The sequence below is a fragment of the Serinus canaria genome, chromosome 1A (assembly GCF_022539315.1).
Source record: "Serinus canaria isolate serCan28SL12 chromosome 1A, serCan2020, whole genome shotgun sequence".
Classification (NCBI taxonomy): domain Eukaryota; kingdom Metazoa; phylum Chordata; class Aves; order Passeriformes; family Fringillidae; genus Serinus; species Serinus canaria.
Window position 1 is genome coordinate 51,423,838 of NC_066314.1, and position 17,088 is coordinate 51,440,925.

The 17,088-nt window shown below is 39.0% G+C and overlaps 1 protein-coding gene across 4 annotated transcripts in view; it reads left to right on the top strand.

Annotated features, from left to right (window-relative positions):
* LARGE1 (LARGE xylosyl- and glucuronyltransferase 1) overlaps positions 1-17,088 on the top strand; it is a 275,742-nt gene that overhangs the window by 158,010 nt on the left and 100,644 nt on the right. For 3 of the 4 annotated variants that reach the window (XM_009086431.4, XM_050970012.1, XM_050970015.1), the window contains one exon: positions 14,810-14,981. The exons of the other annotated variant lie outside the window; for it this stretch is intronic. In XM_009086431.4, the coding sequence (XP_009084679.2) occupies positions 14,810-14,981 (172 nt within the window). The remainder of the gene's footprint in view (positions 1-14,809; positions 14,982-17,088) is intronic. 4 annotated transcript variants of the gene reach the window in all.

Sequence of the window (17,088 nt, forward strand, 5' to 3'; positions counted from 1 at the left end):
TTTGAGACAGCAGCCCAAGTTGAAACTAGGTGATTGATAGAACTGCTGGCACAAGAAGTATTTGACAGCTTGTTACAGGAGTGGTCCTGGTGGGAATTTCAGATCTTAAGATTCCCCAGGCAGACCCTGCTGTGCCTAGACCAATTTGTATGCTTAAGCATGTCGATTAACATCCTGGGCAAAGAATCTGGCTGTCCGAGATATTCACAGACAGTTTCTGCTGCAAAGTTAATCAATTGTACAAGAGTAAGACAATCAATAGGAACAGTTCCTGCATGTGTAGAAATGATCACCTAGGACAGTCTATTGTACATACTTAAGATAGTTAGGAAATGTTTTGTACATAGGTTGAGGTGATCTATAGTGACACATAATACATATCTTGCAGTAGTCAGGTAGGGCCATCGGTCAGCTGGGTTACAAAATTGTACAGAAACGCATTTCAGGGAGTCTCTCCCAGCCCAACTAACATGACTCTGTAAGAACCCTCACTATGGAGACTCCCTTTACCATCTAGACAGCAAGCGTCCTGTCTGGCACATTGTATTGTCCATGCAAACATTACTGAAGGTCAAAATCCCAATAATGTTAGTTGTTTTAGAGTATACTCACTATGTGAATGTTTTTGCAGTAAATTGCACCAAAAGCAACTCAAATGCCTTGAATTCTTTGGATGCCAGCGGAAGCTCTTGCAATGAATGATAGTAGTGATAAGGCTGTATGTATTGCAATATACCAATTTTGGAATCATGATCAAACAAATACTTCTAATAGAATGGCAGCTACCACCATTGGAGCGTGGGAGAGAGGGATTCTGATTGGCAGCTGAGAAGATAAAAGAGTGTATTTGATGAACAGATTATTAGCTTGGTGGTTTTCACATCAGTTTAAGAGGGTGACAACGATAGCAGTGTTGATAAAGCCTTGAACAATAAAATTGGTCAGCATTCTCCTGCCTTCCATCATCTTCCTAGTCAAGAAGTTCCACTGGATGTTGCAGCCACCTGTAACAATCTGTCTCACAGTAATAGTGACTGACCCCTAAACTATCATGGACTGTAAGGGTTTAACTGTATTTGCATTGCACTGCATGCAGATAATATTTTGTTAAGGGAAGTGCAGGGTTGTTTATCTGTTAAGTAGTTCACTGCATGTCTCAGAGGCAAACACACTAATTTATAAAGGAGAAGTATGCTACTTCCCTTCATTTCTTTTCCACTTCATATGCAAGATCTAATTGCTATTAATGCAACACAGAATGAGAAACCTGGCATCTGTTTATGTTTACACAGTAAGTATTCAGTTAAAGGGTTTCTATGGCACTGAGGTTTTGATCTAAAACTCTCACATGTTATGGGGGGCTTGCAGTGCTCCTGCATTTCATCAGCCTTTTGTCTTCCTGTAAACTGGCCTACTGCACATGTCAGTGAAATGATAGGCATTGACTGCTGTTGCTTCCTGTCATTTCCCCTTCTCTTTATTTTTTTAAATATGCAAATCCAAGATTTTGGAAGATGAAATCTATAATCAAAACATTTTACAAATTTGTGTAACTTTTATGGCTTATTTTTAGACTTGAACTTCTACTTTATAATTGAGATTTTGTGTATTTGCTAATGGACATATTGAATACTAGAGGCCTGAAGTCTCAGGTGATAAAAGATGCTTGTGGTTGTGACGCAGTGCTACCTTGGTAAGAGCAGAGTCTTTTATCCATTATTTTCAGTAAAGATGACTGGAAATTACCAGACCTGGTTTTGTAAGCCAAGATATTTTCCTTCAGACTGTTTGGGAGAAAATTAGTATCCACCAAGAAACAGATAGCAATTCAAACTCCCCAGCACAGTGGAACCTTTGTGAAGTCTGCGTCCTGTGTTACACTGTGCAGTGCTTCTACTACTATTCGAGAAGAAAGCCTCATGTCTGACTTTGTAAACCCCTTGTACTTTCCTGCTGTTGCTGGTGCTTTGAAAAAGCATTGGAGTTCTTTGTTAGTTTTATAATTTAGTTCTAATTGCTGTGGGTCTCTCTGTAGCTCCACCTTTTCCTTGATTCTAGGGAAAAGCAGTGCAGTTGTTCTGTTCTGTGTCCACCAGGAAGATGGGGTAGCTGCTCTTTGTAACATATGTGGAGTGAGGACTGAGGAGCCAGTTCTTTGCCTCTTAAAATCAACCGTATTTGTGTCATAGTAGCTGACTGTGACATTTCAACAGCAAGGGTTTTTGTTTGGCATTCAGCTTCTTCAACATTGCTCATTGCAGCAACATGTGCTGCACCTCTGGAAGGCAATTTTAGCGGAGAATTAGAAAAAAGATTAATAGCTTCACATGAGATTTTCCAAAAATTATTCAATTTGACAGAAATTAAAAAGCATGCTCTGGAAAAGCTTAAAAAAGACACAATATCTCAAACTAACTTGGGCAGCTGTCGTTTGTTCCATGCATCCCCATTACAGCAGCTGCTTTCTCAGAACATTATCATCCACCTATGAGATGAGAGCATTTTGTTGTCCTAACCTTGGATATACAGAAGTTATTTGAACACTTTGATCTCATGAGGGGTATAGGTTGTATATCTCCTGTACTTGCTGGAGAGCGTTAATGCTCATCCTGTGCTCCAGCACAATTTCTTTCTTTGGTACCTGCAGGTAGAAAGGTGGGAAGGTGTATAATGGCTACAGTTAGATGGTCTTAGCTTGTAATGGCTTTTCACTTGCTCACATGGACACCTCCCTGTCAAAGGGCACTCAATTACTCGCAGAAGAACAGCAGTGACTGCTCAAGGCATTCCTAGTGAGGATCAGTATTGATATGAGCATTTTATCAAAATGTTTAATGAGCCTTACTTCTAGATGTACAAAAAACTGAAATATATGTATTTCTGTGTCTGATTGAAAAGCTGAAAAATATAGGAGTCTGCAAGGACTCCAAGAATATTCTTGATTCACAACCAGGGAGCTTAAACTATTAGGTTTCTTCACTTGTAAATGATGTTTGCTTATTTGTGGTGTTGGCTTATTTCTGAGAAACAACTGAGATTCAGGAAAGTGTTGGGAATAGATCAGTTGTGAGCTACTTCCCATGGAGCAGTTCAGCAGGCAGTGTAGGAGCCAAGTCTTCTGAAGGACTGGGGCTGAAATAGTCATTCTTGTGGAGAAAAATGATGTTCACCTTGTCTGGGCATACCTTTTGTGTGGCAAGTTTTCACAGCAGTGAAAATGACAAAGTCATGCTGTGTACCTGGCACAGCACGAGCACGTGCTGAAGTTACTCTTCTCATGGGTCTGAAACCATCTCAGTCCATGTAAAGGTATTCGGGCTGATTTGAGTCTCAATGCTCGCTTTAAAGGGGGGGACATGTAGTAACATTGTTAATGAAATGCCAGTGACATCACCTCTTTTTGAGTCAACTCAGTATGAGAACATTTGGACTTCTAAATTGAGAAATTTTGTTTCTCTTAGTAAAGTTATCACTTTTCAGTTCACTCTGCAGTCCTACAAAGTTTCATTTTTTGAGATACATAGTAAGGTTATTAATGAGATGCCACTGATGATAATTTGACTTGAGTAATTTGTCTTAGTAGAGCTACCTCTTTTCCAATCAAATTATTCAATCCTGTGGAAGTTTCATTCTTTGAGCTTAAGTTGATAGTGTCTAGTTCTCACCCTTTCAGAAACAAAGATGAAAACTGAGTAGTATTTTGATCCCCTGTTAATTTTCCCATATACTCCTCCATTACTTCAGATTCGACTCCTTTCACAGCTGAATGATTCCAGTTTTTAGTTGACACAGGTGAAAGCCTTTAAAATAGTTCCATCTGTATTGTTTTAATGAGACATTTGGGACCTGTGTTCACCTGTCTGATTGCAATTTTATCTGATGGTCTTTAGGGTGAAACTCCAAGATTACATGGAATTAGGGTGCTACTGGTGGACTTAGCCCTAAGACAGATGTTTCAAGAAGTTGTAAGAATTACATGCCTGCTACTTCATCTAAACACTACTCATGCAAACTCACTGTTATCTGAGTATTTGATGATATTTAACCAGAAGCAGGGCAATTAACTAAACTGATGTCATGAACTTTAGTGTTTCTTGCTTTTGAAGGAGCCCAGTTTTCCCAAAATCTTTATTTTCTTCAGTTTGTTTCTCTAGTTAGTGCTGCATTGTTTGAAAGACAATATAGCTCTTTCTAATAACAAAGAAAAAGAACACTTTTTCACCCTATCACAAGTGCTTCTTGAACTAGGTTATTGTTAATTTTGCTTGTTCATAATTGTAATACCTTTTATCCTTTATTATTCTTTTTATTCTAGATGTATTCCTGGAGCATTTTAGTCGCTAGGAGTTTTGATATATTGTAATACTTAGCACTGGAGAAAAGAACACTCTTTTATGTAATTTTTATTCCCATGAAGTAATAATTGCTAAATAAGAAGATGCACTCACCTGGCGTCCAGCTCTGCAGAGTGGAGGTTGATTTGTTTTCCTGGAAATTCTTTGCTTTTGGTGAAAAAAAAAAAAACGGTAGAGTTCTTTATGGGATATAGCATTTATTCCACTAGTTGGATGTGTGTTCCACCAACTAATGGCCTTTGCTGGTGCAGCAGTTTCAGCTGTTGACATTCTATTATTCATACTCTTTAGGCAGAATCAGTGTAAGTTTAGGTCTGGAGAAAGGTGATTTTACTGGTGAGATGCCTGATAGTAAGTAGAGATTTTCTTCTAAATAGAAGAATGGATCCTTTTTTTCATAAGTATTTGCTATGTTTTGACTTTGGGTTAAGATATCAGATATCTGGTGAAAGCTGCATTCCCACATCCTTTCCACAAACCATCCTAGGATATCAGGAAATGTTCTTCACTGGGAGGCTGGTCAGTCCCTGGAACAGGCTCCCCAGGGTCATGTCACAAAGCTCGTGAACTCTGGTCATGACTCCAAGCCTGACCATGGATGAACCTGTTAGTCATAGGGATTTTTTTTAGGTAGTCCTGTGACAAGAAGGGAGTTGCACTCAATGATTCTTATGGGTCCCATCTAACTTGACATAGTCAATGATTCTTTATTTTGCAACTCTGGCTGTCAAATACTGTTTTGTATGGATACAAACTGAATGGGAATCTTTCAGGCTTAAAAGGGTGGGAAGTCATTCCCTCAATATTCTTGGTGTCTGGTTGGGAATGTTTTTGTGCATGATTATTAGTATTTTACACCTGCAGTCTCCTCTCTCAGGTATTACTTGGTTAGCAATAGTCACTGTAACTGTCCTGCAACCTTCTTTGATAATCCTTACAAAAGGATTTTTCAACAGGGAAAGAATCCCACTTCAGATAAGTTTTTGTCACTGAGTTGCTGCTGTTGTCTGTCCAACAAAATGTACTTATGCAGGATATGCTGTTGCATTTTATCCTGGATAATGCTATGATGACACCCGTTTGTTATCCTGACATCATGCAAAATACAGGTTGTGTGCTGCTAGGCTTTGACCCCAAGAGCTGCATGGAAATGTGCTAGAACATGGAATGGAGCTAATGTGCAGCTAATGTGGATGTACTTGCATAGTTACTAAAGTGAAAAAGCTTCAGTGCATCAGACAGTGATAATATTTTCATGGATTTGTATCTTCCCTGATGAATTAGCACAAAGAGCTTGTTGATTGAGTTCACTGGCAATTAAAGCGGGCAATTGATCTTTCTTATCTTTCCACACAGATGAAGCAAGAAAGGCTGCCCTGAGTTTTCACCACTGGGTGAGGTCTGGCCAGATCTACCTGTCAGTCAGCTTTTAGCAGAAAGCTCTGGCTTCCTGCCATTTTATCTGCTTCAGCTTGTTTGTCTCTCTTCACTCATTCACTGACAGGAAAAAAGTAAAAAAGGGCTTTATCTTATCTTCTAGGGAAGATTTGTTCTTTTGCCTTATCTGGAGAGGTGGGGCTGGGAGGCTGGTGTTTGTCTGGTCCTCCCTGACCTCTCTTGGGATGCTCAGACTCTTTTAGGTCCTCCACCCTTGACTGCTGCACTGAAAACAGCTGTGGTTGACGCCAGAGTCCTCAAAGGCACAAGAAACAAAGAAACAGTACTGAGACTGGCCAGAATTTTTCATTCTGCAGTCTCATTTTGCACAAATGAAGAAAGGAAAACAAAGAGAGCATTCAGAATTTTGAAGATAGTAAGAAACAATTAAGAAATTTAGAAAGTCTCAAATGAGATTAAAGAAAAGAACTCAAATAGAATCTGGCCATTTGAGTTTTATGGGGCTAAATAAAGTGGGAGAAAAGCAAGCTAAATACCTAAGGGGAGGGAGGTAGTCCTTAAAGATCACAATAGGTGAATTACCTTTTAGTCCTTACTTTTCTGAAAAAGCTGTATGGCTGAGTGTTTTGTTGCCTGAGTGGCAGAGACCAAAAAAAAGCCACCTACATCAGTTTTAGTTTATGACTACAGTTGTATCCATATAAAGCATGGATAAGCTCTTGGCACCCTCATTTAATTTTGTTGTTAAGGAAGTTGTTTTGAAGAAGCATCCTTAAATCAGGTTTTTCCCACTTGTCTGCCCTTTTTGTGCATGTGTGTATTGGTGAGAGATTTGGAAAGAAAATTTTAAAAAAGAAAAGAAAAGAAAAAACCTCCTCAACATCAGTCAGACTGTGTTATGGACTTTGCTACAGATATGAGAATTAATTTGCAGTTATTTTCCTTTGCTGTATGCTGATGCTGATTTTGGAGGTTTTGTTTGTTCTGCCCTTTTTAATATCTAATCTTCATTTCCAGTTGTGGCTTGCTCCACGGTTTCTGCATTTGCTCTACATTATCCAGGACCCAGAGGTCCAAATAATCATCCATTTCTATCTCAACCTTTTTGCTCACTGTTATTTGTATCCAGACTTGTTGCACATGTGTGGAAGATACCATCTGTTTCTTAAAGTGAAAGATGAGGCAGAATCCTATTAAAGTCACCAGTGCTTCTCTGATGAGCAAGAACAGCTGCAAAGGCCAGCAGAAATAGAAAAATTATTTTAGCTAAGATGTATAAATTAGTTTCTCCTTACAATTGTTTTTTAGAGTAAGTTATTATTTCTTAAAATACTCAGAAAACAGAAATTCTGAATCTAGAAAAGTTACCCAACTTTGCTGGATTTTTGGTTTCCTTGACAACCAAAATAAATAGTAAGGACTTGTTTTGGGGGGGAATATCAGTATAATCAAATCATGTGAATCACCCAGGAGAAAACTAAATTCAATGTGGAAGTTACGAGTTATCCAGCAAACATTAATAGAAGAGTCTGGTTTTGTTCAAATAAGGTTCTTCTGTTAATGTTTGCTGGATGCCTGACAAGGATGGAGCAAAGGCAGTGATTTTCTGAAGGTGAGATGCAAGGAGATTTGTTTTGGCTTTCCATCTAAGAAAACTATTGGTGGTGACAGTAGTCTTCTTTCTCTCAGGATCTGTGATGATTTGGAATTTCTCAATCTAAGTTCTTCTACTACTACTACTATTATTATTATTATTATTATTATCATTATCATTATTATTATTATCTGTAAAAAGAAAAGTGCTAAATACAGGCATGAATGTTTACCCATATTTAAATGGTAACCTACTTGTCTCCTTCCTCAATGATTCCCAATAACTCAGTCTCTGCAACAAGGTGTTGACACTGCTCCCCTGGAAGCAAGAGAGTGAGACAGGGGATCAGTCACATGTCCCAGCAAAGAGGTAAGATATTGTGAGGTATAGTCAATGTAAAATGGGAAGGATTATCCTGGAACTAAGCCTGAGCCCTGCTAGTGCTGCTGGAATTGTGACTCAAGTTTCAGGAATGTGAGAAGAGGTATGGCATATATTCACAGCAGGATGTTCTCCCTGTGTGAAAAACAGTGATGAAAAAAACCATGCATAAAGAATACTTCCTGTCCTCTGCCAGCAAATCAATATTGGTTTTTTACCCCCTCTTTTTATGCTTTATGTTGCAAATCACAGAATATGATCCTTATTAAAGTGGTGGCGGTATTTCCCTCCAGTTTAGAAGTGACATGAAAGCCCCAGTTCTGTTAGCTTTGTCTTAAATGAAGGCTACATGATTTAAAAACCACTATCTTGCTACTTGTAGTGTTCATAGTAGAAGCAAAGCACTAAGCAAGTAATGAAAAAGCTGTGAAAACTAGTAGTCAGCTGAGTCTAGAAAGTTATTTATCCAGTCGGAGGAAATAACAATTTTTATTGTTACCTGATTCACACATCAGAATTTCAGGGTTGTTCCCAATGCCTAGGATATTTTTAAGGGCTGCCTGAAGCCAGCAGCTACATAAGACTTTGGCAAATAGTGAAAGAACTTCCAGCAGGAAGGATCTCTGTGAAGGTTTTGCTTCACAGAGATCGTTCCTGCTGGAAGTTCTTTCACTATTACACTGCTTTTCAGATCAGTGTCAGATACAATTCAGCTACAACTTGTGCAGATTTAAAATACTCTGTGATTTTGCTGTGGCCTGGAAGTTTTGCTCTGTTTGCCTTCTTTTAAGATTTCAGCCTTAGTTTACCATCTGACTGATGCAATTTTCAAGATAGTGCCTATGCTGAAGTTGCTTAAGAGGAAGTAGATGCCAATTACTTCTGGATATCCATGTTTCCATTGAGTCATGTATTACAAAACCTGATTCACATTTCTCTTTTTTTTAATCAGTCTATTTTAGGTGCTAGGTATTTTTAATGGCAAAACCTGGCATGAAGGCTCTGGGGAGGCAAAATCTAAAGACTGCATTTTCTATTTCCCTCCACCTTTTCTGTTTTCTTAGTTCTTCTGTTTGCTGCTGGCTGTTTCCCCAGTGCAGGAAATCTGCAGCCATTAGTCTGGATAGTGATGGAATTGGGTTCTGTTTGATCCCATTTATGAGCCCACCTCAGAGGTGGGGAGGAGGCATGCAGGTGGCACCTTGTGCCTCGGCTGCTGATTCTCAGCCTGGTGCATCACTCCAGCCAGCCTGACCTACAGGCTCCTGCAAGGCACTGATCTTCATGGTGCTTTTGCGGAGTCAGCCGAGCAGCATGGGTGTCTTTGATCTGAAGTGGGAAAGGGGATACTATGTCATAGCTCTGCATTATTTTGATTGATTTTTTTTTTTTTTCTCCAAGCATACCTAGGAAGATGCAGTGAATGTAGTGACAAAATCAATATGGTATAGGAGGTTGCATTTTTCCAGGGTAAAGTATTTAAGGACATTCTGCCAGGGAAAACACATTATCAGCCAAAATTCCATCTTACCATGCTGAACAAGGAACGCTTTTTGTTGCTCAGAGGATTTTGTGATGCTATATATTCTGTGGGACAGTGAGGAATTTCATTAGGTAAATGGAAAAAAATACTACTTAACAGAGAAGGGGAGTCTGACAAGAACCTCATGAAGTTCAACAAAACGTGCAAAATTTTACATATGAGAACTAACCCATGTACCATGACATGCTGAGGGTTTCCCCGGCTGGAAAGCAGCTTGGTAGAAAAGAATCTGGTGGACACCAGGTCAAACAAGAGCCAGGAATTTGCCCTTGCAACAATGACAGCATTAAACCCAGCACTGACAGCAGATCAAAGGATGTGACCCTTCCCCTTGACTCAGCACCGGTGAGGCCACACCTGGAGGGCTGGGTCAGGCTGAGTTCTGGGCACCTCAGCACAAGAGAGACATGAAAATAATGAAGAATCCAGCCAAGGGCTACTAAGATGATGAAGGGATCGAACCACCTCATATGCAAGGAAAGATGAGAGAGCTGGGACTGTTCATCCAGAGAAGTGAAGGCTTGGTGGGGGATCTTATCGTTGTACATAAATACTTGGAGGGAGGGTATGAAAAAGACAGAGCCAGGCACTTGTCAGAGGTGCCTAGAGACAGAACAAAGGGCAGTGGGCACAAGCTGAAATACAGGAGGAGCCCTCTGAACATCAGGAAACATTATTTTACTGTGAGGGTAACCAAGCAGTGGCTCAGAGTGCCCAGTGAGATTGTAGAGTTCCTATCCTTGGACATAGTCAAAAGCCATCTGGACCTGGCCACTGCCTCTGGGTGGCCGTGCTTGTCAGGGGGAAGTTGGACCAAATGACTCCCAGAGGTTCCAAGCTTGACCTTCCAAGCTTGTTCTGTGATTTTGTGGTGCTGTATTGAGTACAACCCATTCATCAGGAAACGTCAGGATTTAATTTTTTTCTGGTAGGGAAGTAATCAGAAGTCTTCTTTAATGGGGGAAATGCTTTTAGAATGGAAATTTCTATTTATAGAAAAGAAATGCAGTCTTAAGTTTATGCAATTGCTATCTAAAAGTTTTGAGAGCTTTTTCTAATGGTACTATTATATATCACCTTCCAATCCAAGAAGCATGTAGCAAATCAGGCTATTAGGCTTTCAGTCAACCTCTAGTGCTTCAGAGAAGATGGTAAATGATAAGAGAAGCATATACACTCCTACAGTCCCATAAAGCCCTAGTTTATCTTTCCTCTGGCTACTGTTTTGATGCTTCGCTTTGTGTGCATGTAAACATGCACTAAGGTAAGACAGCAAATACATAATCTCTTTTCTTGTGCTTCATCTCACTGCTCTGTTTATCATGATTTTAGTAATGTGGAAAAGACAAGGGTGAGTTCAGCAAAGTCATATTTGCAAACAAAATGTCTTGGTATGCAAGACTGATAACCTTTAAGAGCATGAGGTTTAAATAGAAATGTAATAATAATGGAATATAATGAATTGGACATTTACCAAACATAAAACTGTATCCTAATTTGATCTAATTCACAGATGAAAAATCCAACAAAATTTATTAACCAATAATAATACCACCATTAGCTCCAAAATTTGGTGCAACTCGCTGCAGGATGAGAATATATATGGGGAGCAGTATTGGTATAGAATTCCCCTGGGTTTATATTCTTCAGTAGGCATCTGTCCCCATCTACTGTATGATGCCAGCTACTGAGCTCAGTGGATGATTGATCTGACACAATACAGAAAGTATCGTGTCAGAAACTCCAAAGTTTTTTGTCCTTCTGTGTTGGTCACTATCATTCTGTTCTGCTGGTACTGTTTTCCAGACTTGTTTCACACTAAGTCTTCAAGTCCAAGCCTTCATCCCTTTTTAAAGAGGCTCAGGTGACCTACCCTTGTACAGATAGTTCACTTACATCTGTGGAGCAGTCAGTATTCACCTGGGAAGCTTGGGCAAGTTTCCCCATCATCTGTTTGTGGGGAAAAAGAGCACATTAAAATAATCATGCAGTTCCATAAAGAAGTACAGTGTAAGAGTCAAAGTCTGTCTGGATATATTTGTGATGACCTGATAAGAGAGTTGTGGTTTGTGATCATAATGTGTGAGCAACCAGACTCAAGTGTTTTAAAAAATAAAAATACCTAAATGCTTGGGAATGTAGCCACTATACAATTCATTCACAGAGAACGAGCCACCATTCCCCCTTCTCTCAGTCAAGGAAACATTTTAAGCTCTATGTATCAGATTCCTCTGTTAAAAATGACACTTTTGCGAACCTAATGAGCATTTATACAGTGGTAGCAACTGTGAGAAAGCTGAGTCAGGCTGTGCACAGCTACTGTGATTTGGACAGCTTTTCCCAGAGATTCAGCACAGTTAGAGAAGAGAACTTGCTGGTGAGGTATACCTGAACATAGAGACTGTTGCTCCCATCTCTCTGGCATTTACCAGGTGATCAGTTACGCGCTGCATGCAGACTCATGGGCTTGTGATTTTTATATTCAGATAATTTAGATATTTTGGTTTGTTTTCAGTCTTCAATTGCTAAAAGAATAAAGATGGTTCTGATGAAAGATCTTTAGTGAGTAGACACTATTTCATTTAACTTAAAAGAATCAGTGTCAGCACCAAATAAATGCTTTTCTTTACTCATCTCTCATGAGCAAAAACACAGATCTTGAGAGCTAGAGATCCAAGGTGTGCTATTTCTGCTGAACTGGGAATTGTACAAATGGCAAAGTATGTCACACTGTTTTGTTTCACTCACTTTTACTAACTGTTTTTTTTAATGTTGCTGGTGTATCTTCTAGGAATATTTGTTCTATGAAGGCAATTCTAATCTAGCTTGTTAACAGATGATTCACAAACATGCCGTATATGTGCCATTTTAACTGTGCTAGGCAAACAAAATTGTAGTAAAACTTACAGAAAGTATTTAGATAATGTTTAGAAAAATGGTTTTTCAACCAGAAGCCACACTCTTCTCAGAAGGCAGAGTCCCTTCCTCCTGCTCCCTGCAATGTTTCGACATGATACACAATAACCTCCAGGTCCTTGTGAAACCAGGACAAGGACTAAGCACTTGCTCCATGCAGTGTATTTCTGGCATAAGACTGTGTATTTCCTCACATAAGACTATGTAGTGAGACAGAGAGTGAGCCTTCACAGTGCTCTTGTGCAGCGTAAGGAGTTTTCCTTGCCATGAATTTGGAACTGTTACATTATTCTTGAATACCAAAGCCATGAAGAAATTATGCTGGGGGCTAATTAGGATCTCTGTTTGTGTTTTAATTAACTCTGTATCATAGGAAAGGAAACTGGGGATAAATTGGACTGATTGAGAGTCCAGGCTTCAACATATCCTCAAATCCAACACATGCTAGCCAGCTGTGTTGGACCATTTGGAACAGGGGCTGCCCCCTTCATTTTTAAAAATGGTGCCTTCAAGACATTGGGCTTCAGGATGGCAGGCTTTGACTTCTATGTGCCAGATCAGAAGGAGCTGCCAGACATGGGTTTCTTCCCTGCAGTGATACATGGCAGTGGTAGAAATTGGGAATTCTGAGAGCAAAAAAAATGACTGCACTGTGAAGGTGATTTGCTTTTCCAGCCACCCTTTACCTTCCCTGTTTGTCTCAGGCTATTCATGCAATTTATGAATCTTTACCTTATTAAACTTATTTGTATAAGCACACTGGGTGTTTTTCTGGAGAAATATTTCAGCTAATAAAATGAAGGACATGCCATCCAAAATTAATCACATAGCAATGGGTAAAAGCCAGCTCAAGTCTGTAAAATGTCTAACACTTTTAACATGTCAGGTATGACTGGTCTAGCACAAGGATATCAAGTGGCAGATTCAGAACAGTATGGTTTCCAGAAGCAAAGTAGATACTGTTTTGTATAAATTAAATACACCATGATGTGATGGTCCATTCCAAAAGCCACAATGCAGGAAAGCAACAGGGACCACAAATAAGTAGAGTTGTGAGGGTGTGAATTTGAAATTATCTCTGTGTCATGCAGAAGATATTTCTGGGGAGCATTGAGTTTTCAATAAACCAGCCAAAACTTTAAGCTTCAGTTTGCACTTTCTGGTTTTATTTTATGAGAATCTGCTTTTTCTGCCTTTCCCTTGAAATTCTTGTCTTTCTCCTTAAAGGTTTGTTCTACTTCCCTCTGTCTTTTTAATGAACTTTGCAGTGGGAGAGTGCTCTGCCCTGGTACAGGAATCCTGAGAATACAGAGAAAAGTTGTGTGCCATTTAAAAGGGAATAGAGGAGGTCAGCTTACATCAACAGAGGCCTTGTTACTTTATATTCAAAAAGAAATGTGCTCTAAGCACCTATTATTAGCCTTTCTTCAACCATGCTTCCAACTTCTAAATGTAGGAACTCACTCTCTTACAGAAGGTTTTCTCTAAGGATTTTGGGGGAAATTATATTTTTTTTGTGCAAGTGTTGTTTCATGTAATAAAATTTACAATGACAATGAATAGATATAAGAAAGTTAAGCAACAGAATAAATCTCCTCAGTTTTATGAATACGCTGAGTTTTTGCCTACTTTTTCCAAAGCGTAACATGCCAGGATAAATCCTGAAATCTGTTTCACTCAAGATTTTGTAGATAAAATACTAATTTAAGTTATTGAGAGCACGGCTTCAGGGAAAATGTAAAATCTGGGAATTGTAGTGCATGCCCCTTAAAACAAACTAGGCGTTTCAGACAGGGAAATAGGAACTTCTCAAAAACATGTAATAACCCACTTTAAACAGAAACTTTCGAAATTGGAGAACTTGAGTGTCACAGAAGGAAAACTAATGGAATATCCCTGTGTCAAGAATACAACATATTACAGAATTTAGCCTCCCATCTTTTATTTTAGAAGATGTACAAATGTTTCTTTAGCTCTTACTGAAGAAATTAAAATGTTTGAAGTTGCCACATTCAATACATAAATACAAAAAATGTGGCTGACAATTTTCTGTCAATTTCTCTACTTTTGAGCATGTCTGTGGGACCTCAATAGTTTTAAGTTTAAAATGTAAGGCTTAAGGTAAATTTGCATTTGTAAGAAACAGTTTTTTTGCAATTTTCTGGCCCATAATTTCAAATGATTGGCCTTTTGAAATTCTGACCACCAAATCTATTAAAAATATAAGGAAAATATTCTGCATCAGAGAAAATTTTGAGATGACAACCTCTCTTTTGGTTGAAAATGAAAGTAATATACAATACACCTGAAGTTTTAGACTAAAAATGCCTTTCAGTTTTATAAGGACACGTGGATGTCTCAGAATGAATTCTACCAGACCAGAAAGGCTCAACTAATTTTAGTTATATTGTGTGAAGAGGTTGCCTGGAAGAACTTTTTTTCTCCAAGCATTCAGATACTAGTACATTTCAGCACTTAAGAAGTAAATTTAAGTACAGGCTTTTGGATGACTTTCCACCTCAGAGATCTTCCACTATGACAAGAACTACTTTCAGGAAAATTTTCTCTTTCTAATAAAGATTATTTTTTCTTCCTCTTTCTGACTTCCCATTTCCTGTCAAGTCTGAAGTGTCTTGGATCCCCAACAAACACTACTCTGGGATTTACGGGCTGATGAAGTTGGTTCTGACTAAGACTCTACCTTCCAATCTTGAGCGAGTCATTGTCCTCGACACAGACATTACATTTGCCACTGACATTGCTGAGCTATGGGCCGTCTTTCACAAGTTCAAAGGTATTTTAATGATTTTTTTACTGTCCTTATTCGAGGGGTGGGGGGAGAATGATGAGACAAACAATACAGTATGGATGAAAGGGCTAGCTGAGGTTTTGTTAAATGCTTTCACTCTTTGAGTTTTTGGTGTTTGAATGTTATTGTTCTCTTTGTGAGCTCTTTTCTCAATGATGTTCTGTATAGATTAATAGACAACACCAATTATCTATGTAGTTTGGTTTTTTGGTCTGATTATTTGGGGCAAGTGAGAGCCTGGCAATACAGTAGATGATAAAGAATTATGAGCATGCTGTAGTTAGGTACTATTCAATACCTCTTGGAAGAACTTGGGTTTTATTATTTTTTTTTAATTAATAAAACTTATTATTACTTTCAATTTAACTGTTCCATGTAACTACTGAGAATGAATGAAGTTGAGATCATTCTTGAGCCAGTGAGGAAGCAGAAGGGAGCTAAGTTACACATGCGAATAGAAATAAACTGCTGTTTGTTCCTCTTAATAAGTTGATAAAGGGGTCTGGATTCTAAGCACCTAAAATAGTTTTCCCTAACTATTCCAATTCCCCACAGCTCCTTGAAAATGTACTTCATAGTCAGTCTGAGAAAGGACTCCTTTAGAGTAACTATAAGGAGATGATTACAAAAAAGTTCCCCTACTACTCTGTCACAGAGCAGAGCACCTTCTGGCTAGCACACCACTAAAACCATTTAATTCTCCCAGGTTCAAGTGTTGCCAGCTGTTCAGAGTCAGAGACATACCCTATTGTTCTCCTCTTGCCCTCAGCATATGTATTGCAGTGCTGGTAAGTGCAGAGACAATCCAGCATCCTGGTTTAAAGGTTTACAACCCTGTAAAAGTGTAGCCTTGATGTGTTTCATCATCTCTCTCAAAATCATCTCAAGCAAAATCAGCCTAAGCAAATGGGAGTATTTATTTAGAGAAGGTAAAATACACCACTCCATTAGGAGGGAGCCAGGAAAGAGCACATTTACTGTACTTATCCCCTGCTGAAATCCACAAGGCCTGCTTTTCTCAGTACCCAGCTCCGGGACAGGACCTATTATCTTCAGCTCTATGTCAAGGACTGGGTTTTAGTGCTTACTTGTTCATTTACAAACTCCTTTGTTTCCATGCCCTTCTGTGGATACACTGATGTCTTTTCAGCAAGCCAGAAGCAGTCACCTTTTTGCTTAATTTAATTATTCTCAAGCTTTTTTTCATTAAGGAATATACAATTTTTCCTCCTCTTCATGTATTGCTCAGACCTCTTCACCAAGCCTTTCTCTCCATTGAACCTTGAGTTTCATGTAAACAAACATATACCCTGACAACCATAGGTAATATAAATGTATGCCTAGGAAGTAAAGCTATGCTATTGTACTGTCTCACTATGTGCAGCTGTCCCATTAATAGCCATATTTGACTGACTACAGTGTAATAGCATGTTATAGCAGGAAAAGAAATGTGGATAAAAAGAACTTGGGCATAGAGGACTGCATGGTCACTGCAAAATATGACTTGAGACAGTAAGTGGGATTGTCTTATTATAATTTCTGTCATAATTGTAATTAAGATCCCTTGCTTTTATACAGGGGGAATAAAACCAAGCAGAAAGACTTCTTGTAAAAAGAGGAATGTGGAGCAGAGGCATGTAAGATTGAAAGAAAATACAGGCAGAAAATATGGAAATATGGAGAAGAATAATTAATGGAAGTAAAATGTGTGTGTAAATCAGTCTCCATAGAGCTAGGCAATAATGTTCATCTGATTCGAGCTGTGAAAAGCTCTGACTTACACATGGAGACAGAATTGCTGTACTGCTGCCCTCATTAGGTACACAGCAAAACTCCTAAAGGGATGATTTTGTAAGTTGTCCCATGTGTTGTTTTAATTCCAGCTGACCACCTGCTTCTCCACAGTTTTTTAATCCTGGCAATCAATTGATCAGTGTCTACATCTGCTCATCTCCCAGGCAGTTGTGCCCAAACAATGAGTAGATGAAACAATGCCATAGCTCCAGGTGTTGAGCTGGGCTGGGAGAAGACTTTGGATCCTAAATGCTGCAGAGAGAGGAAGTGTCCAAGCACAGGCTTGTTCTCCAGCCCG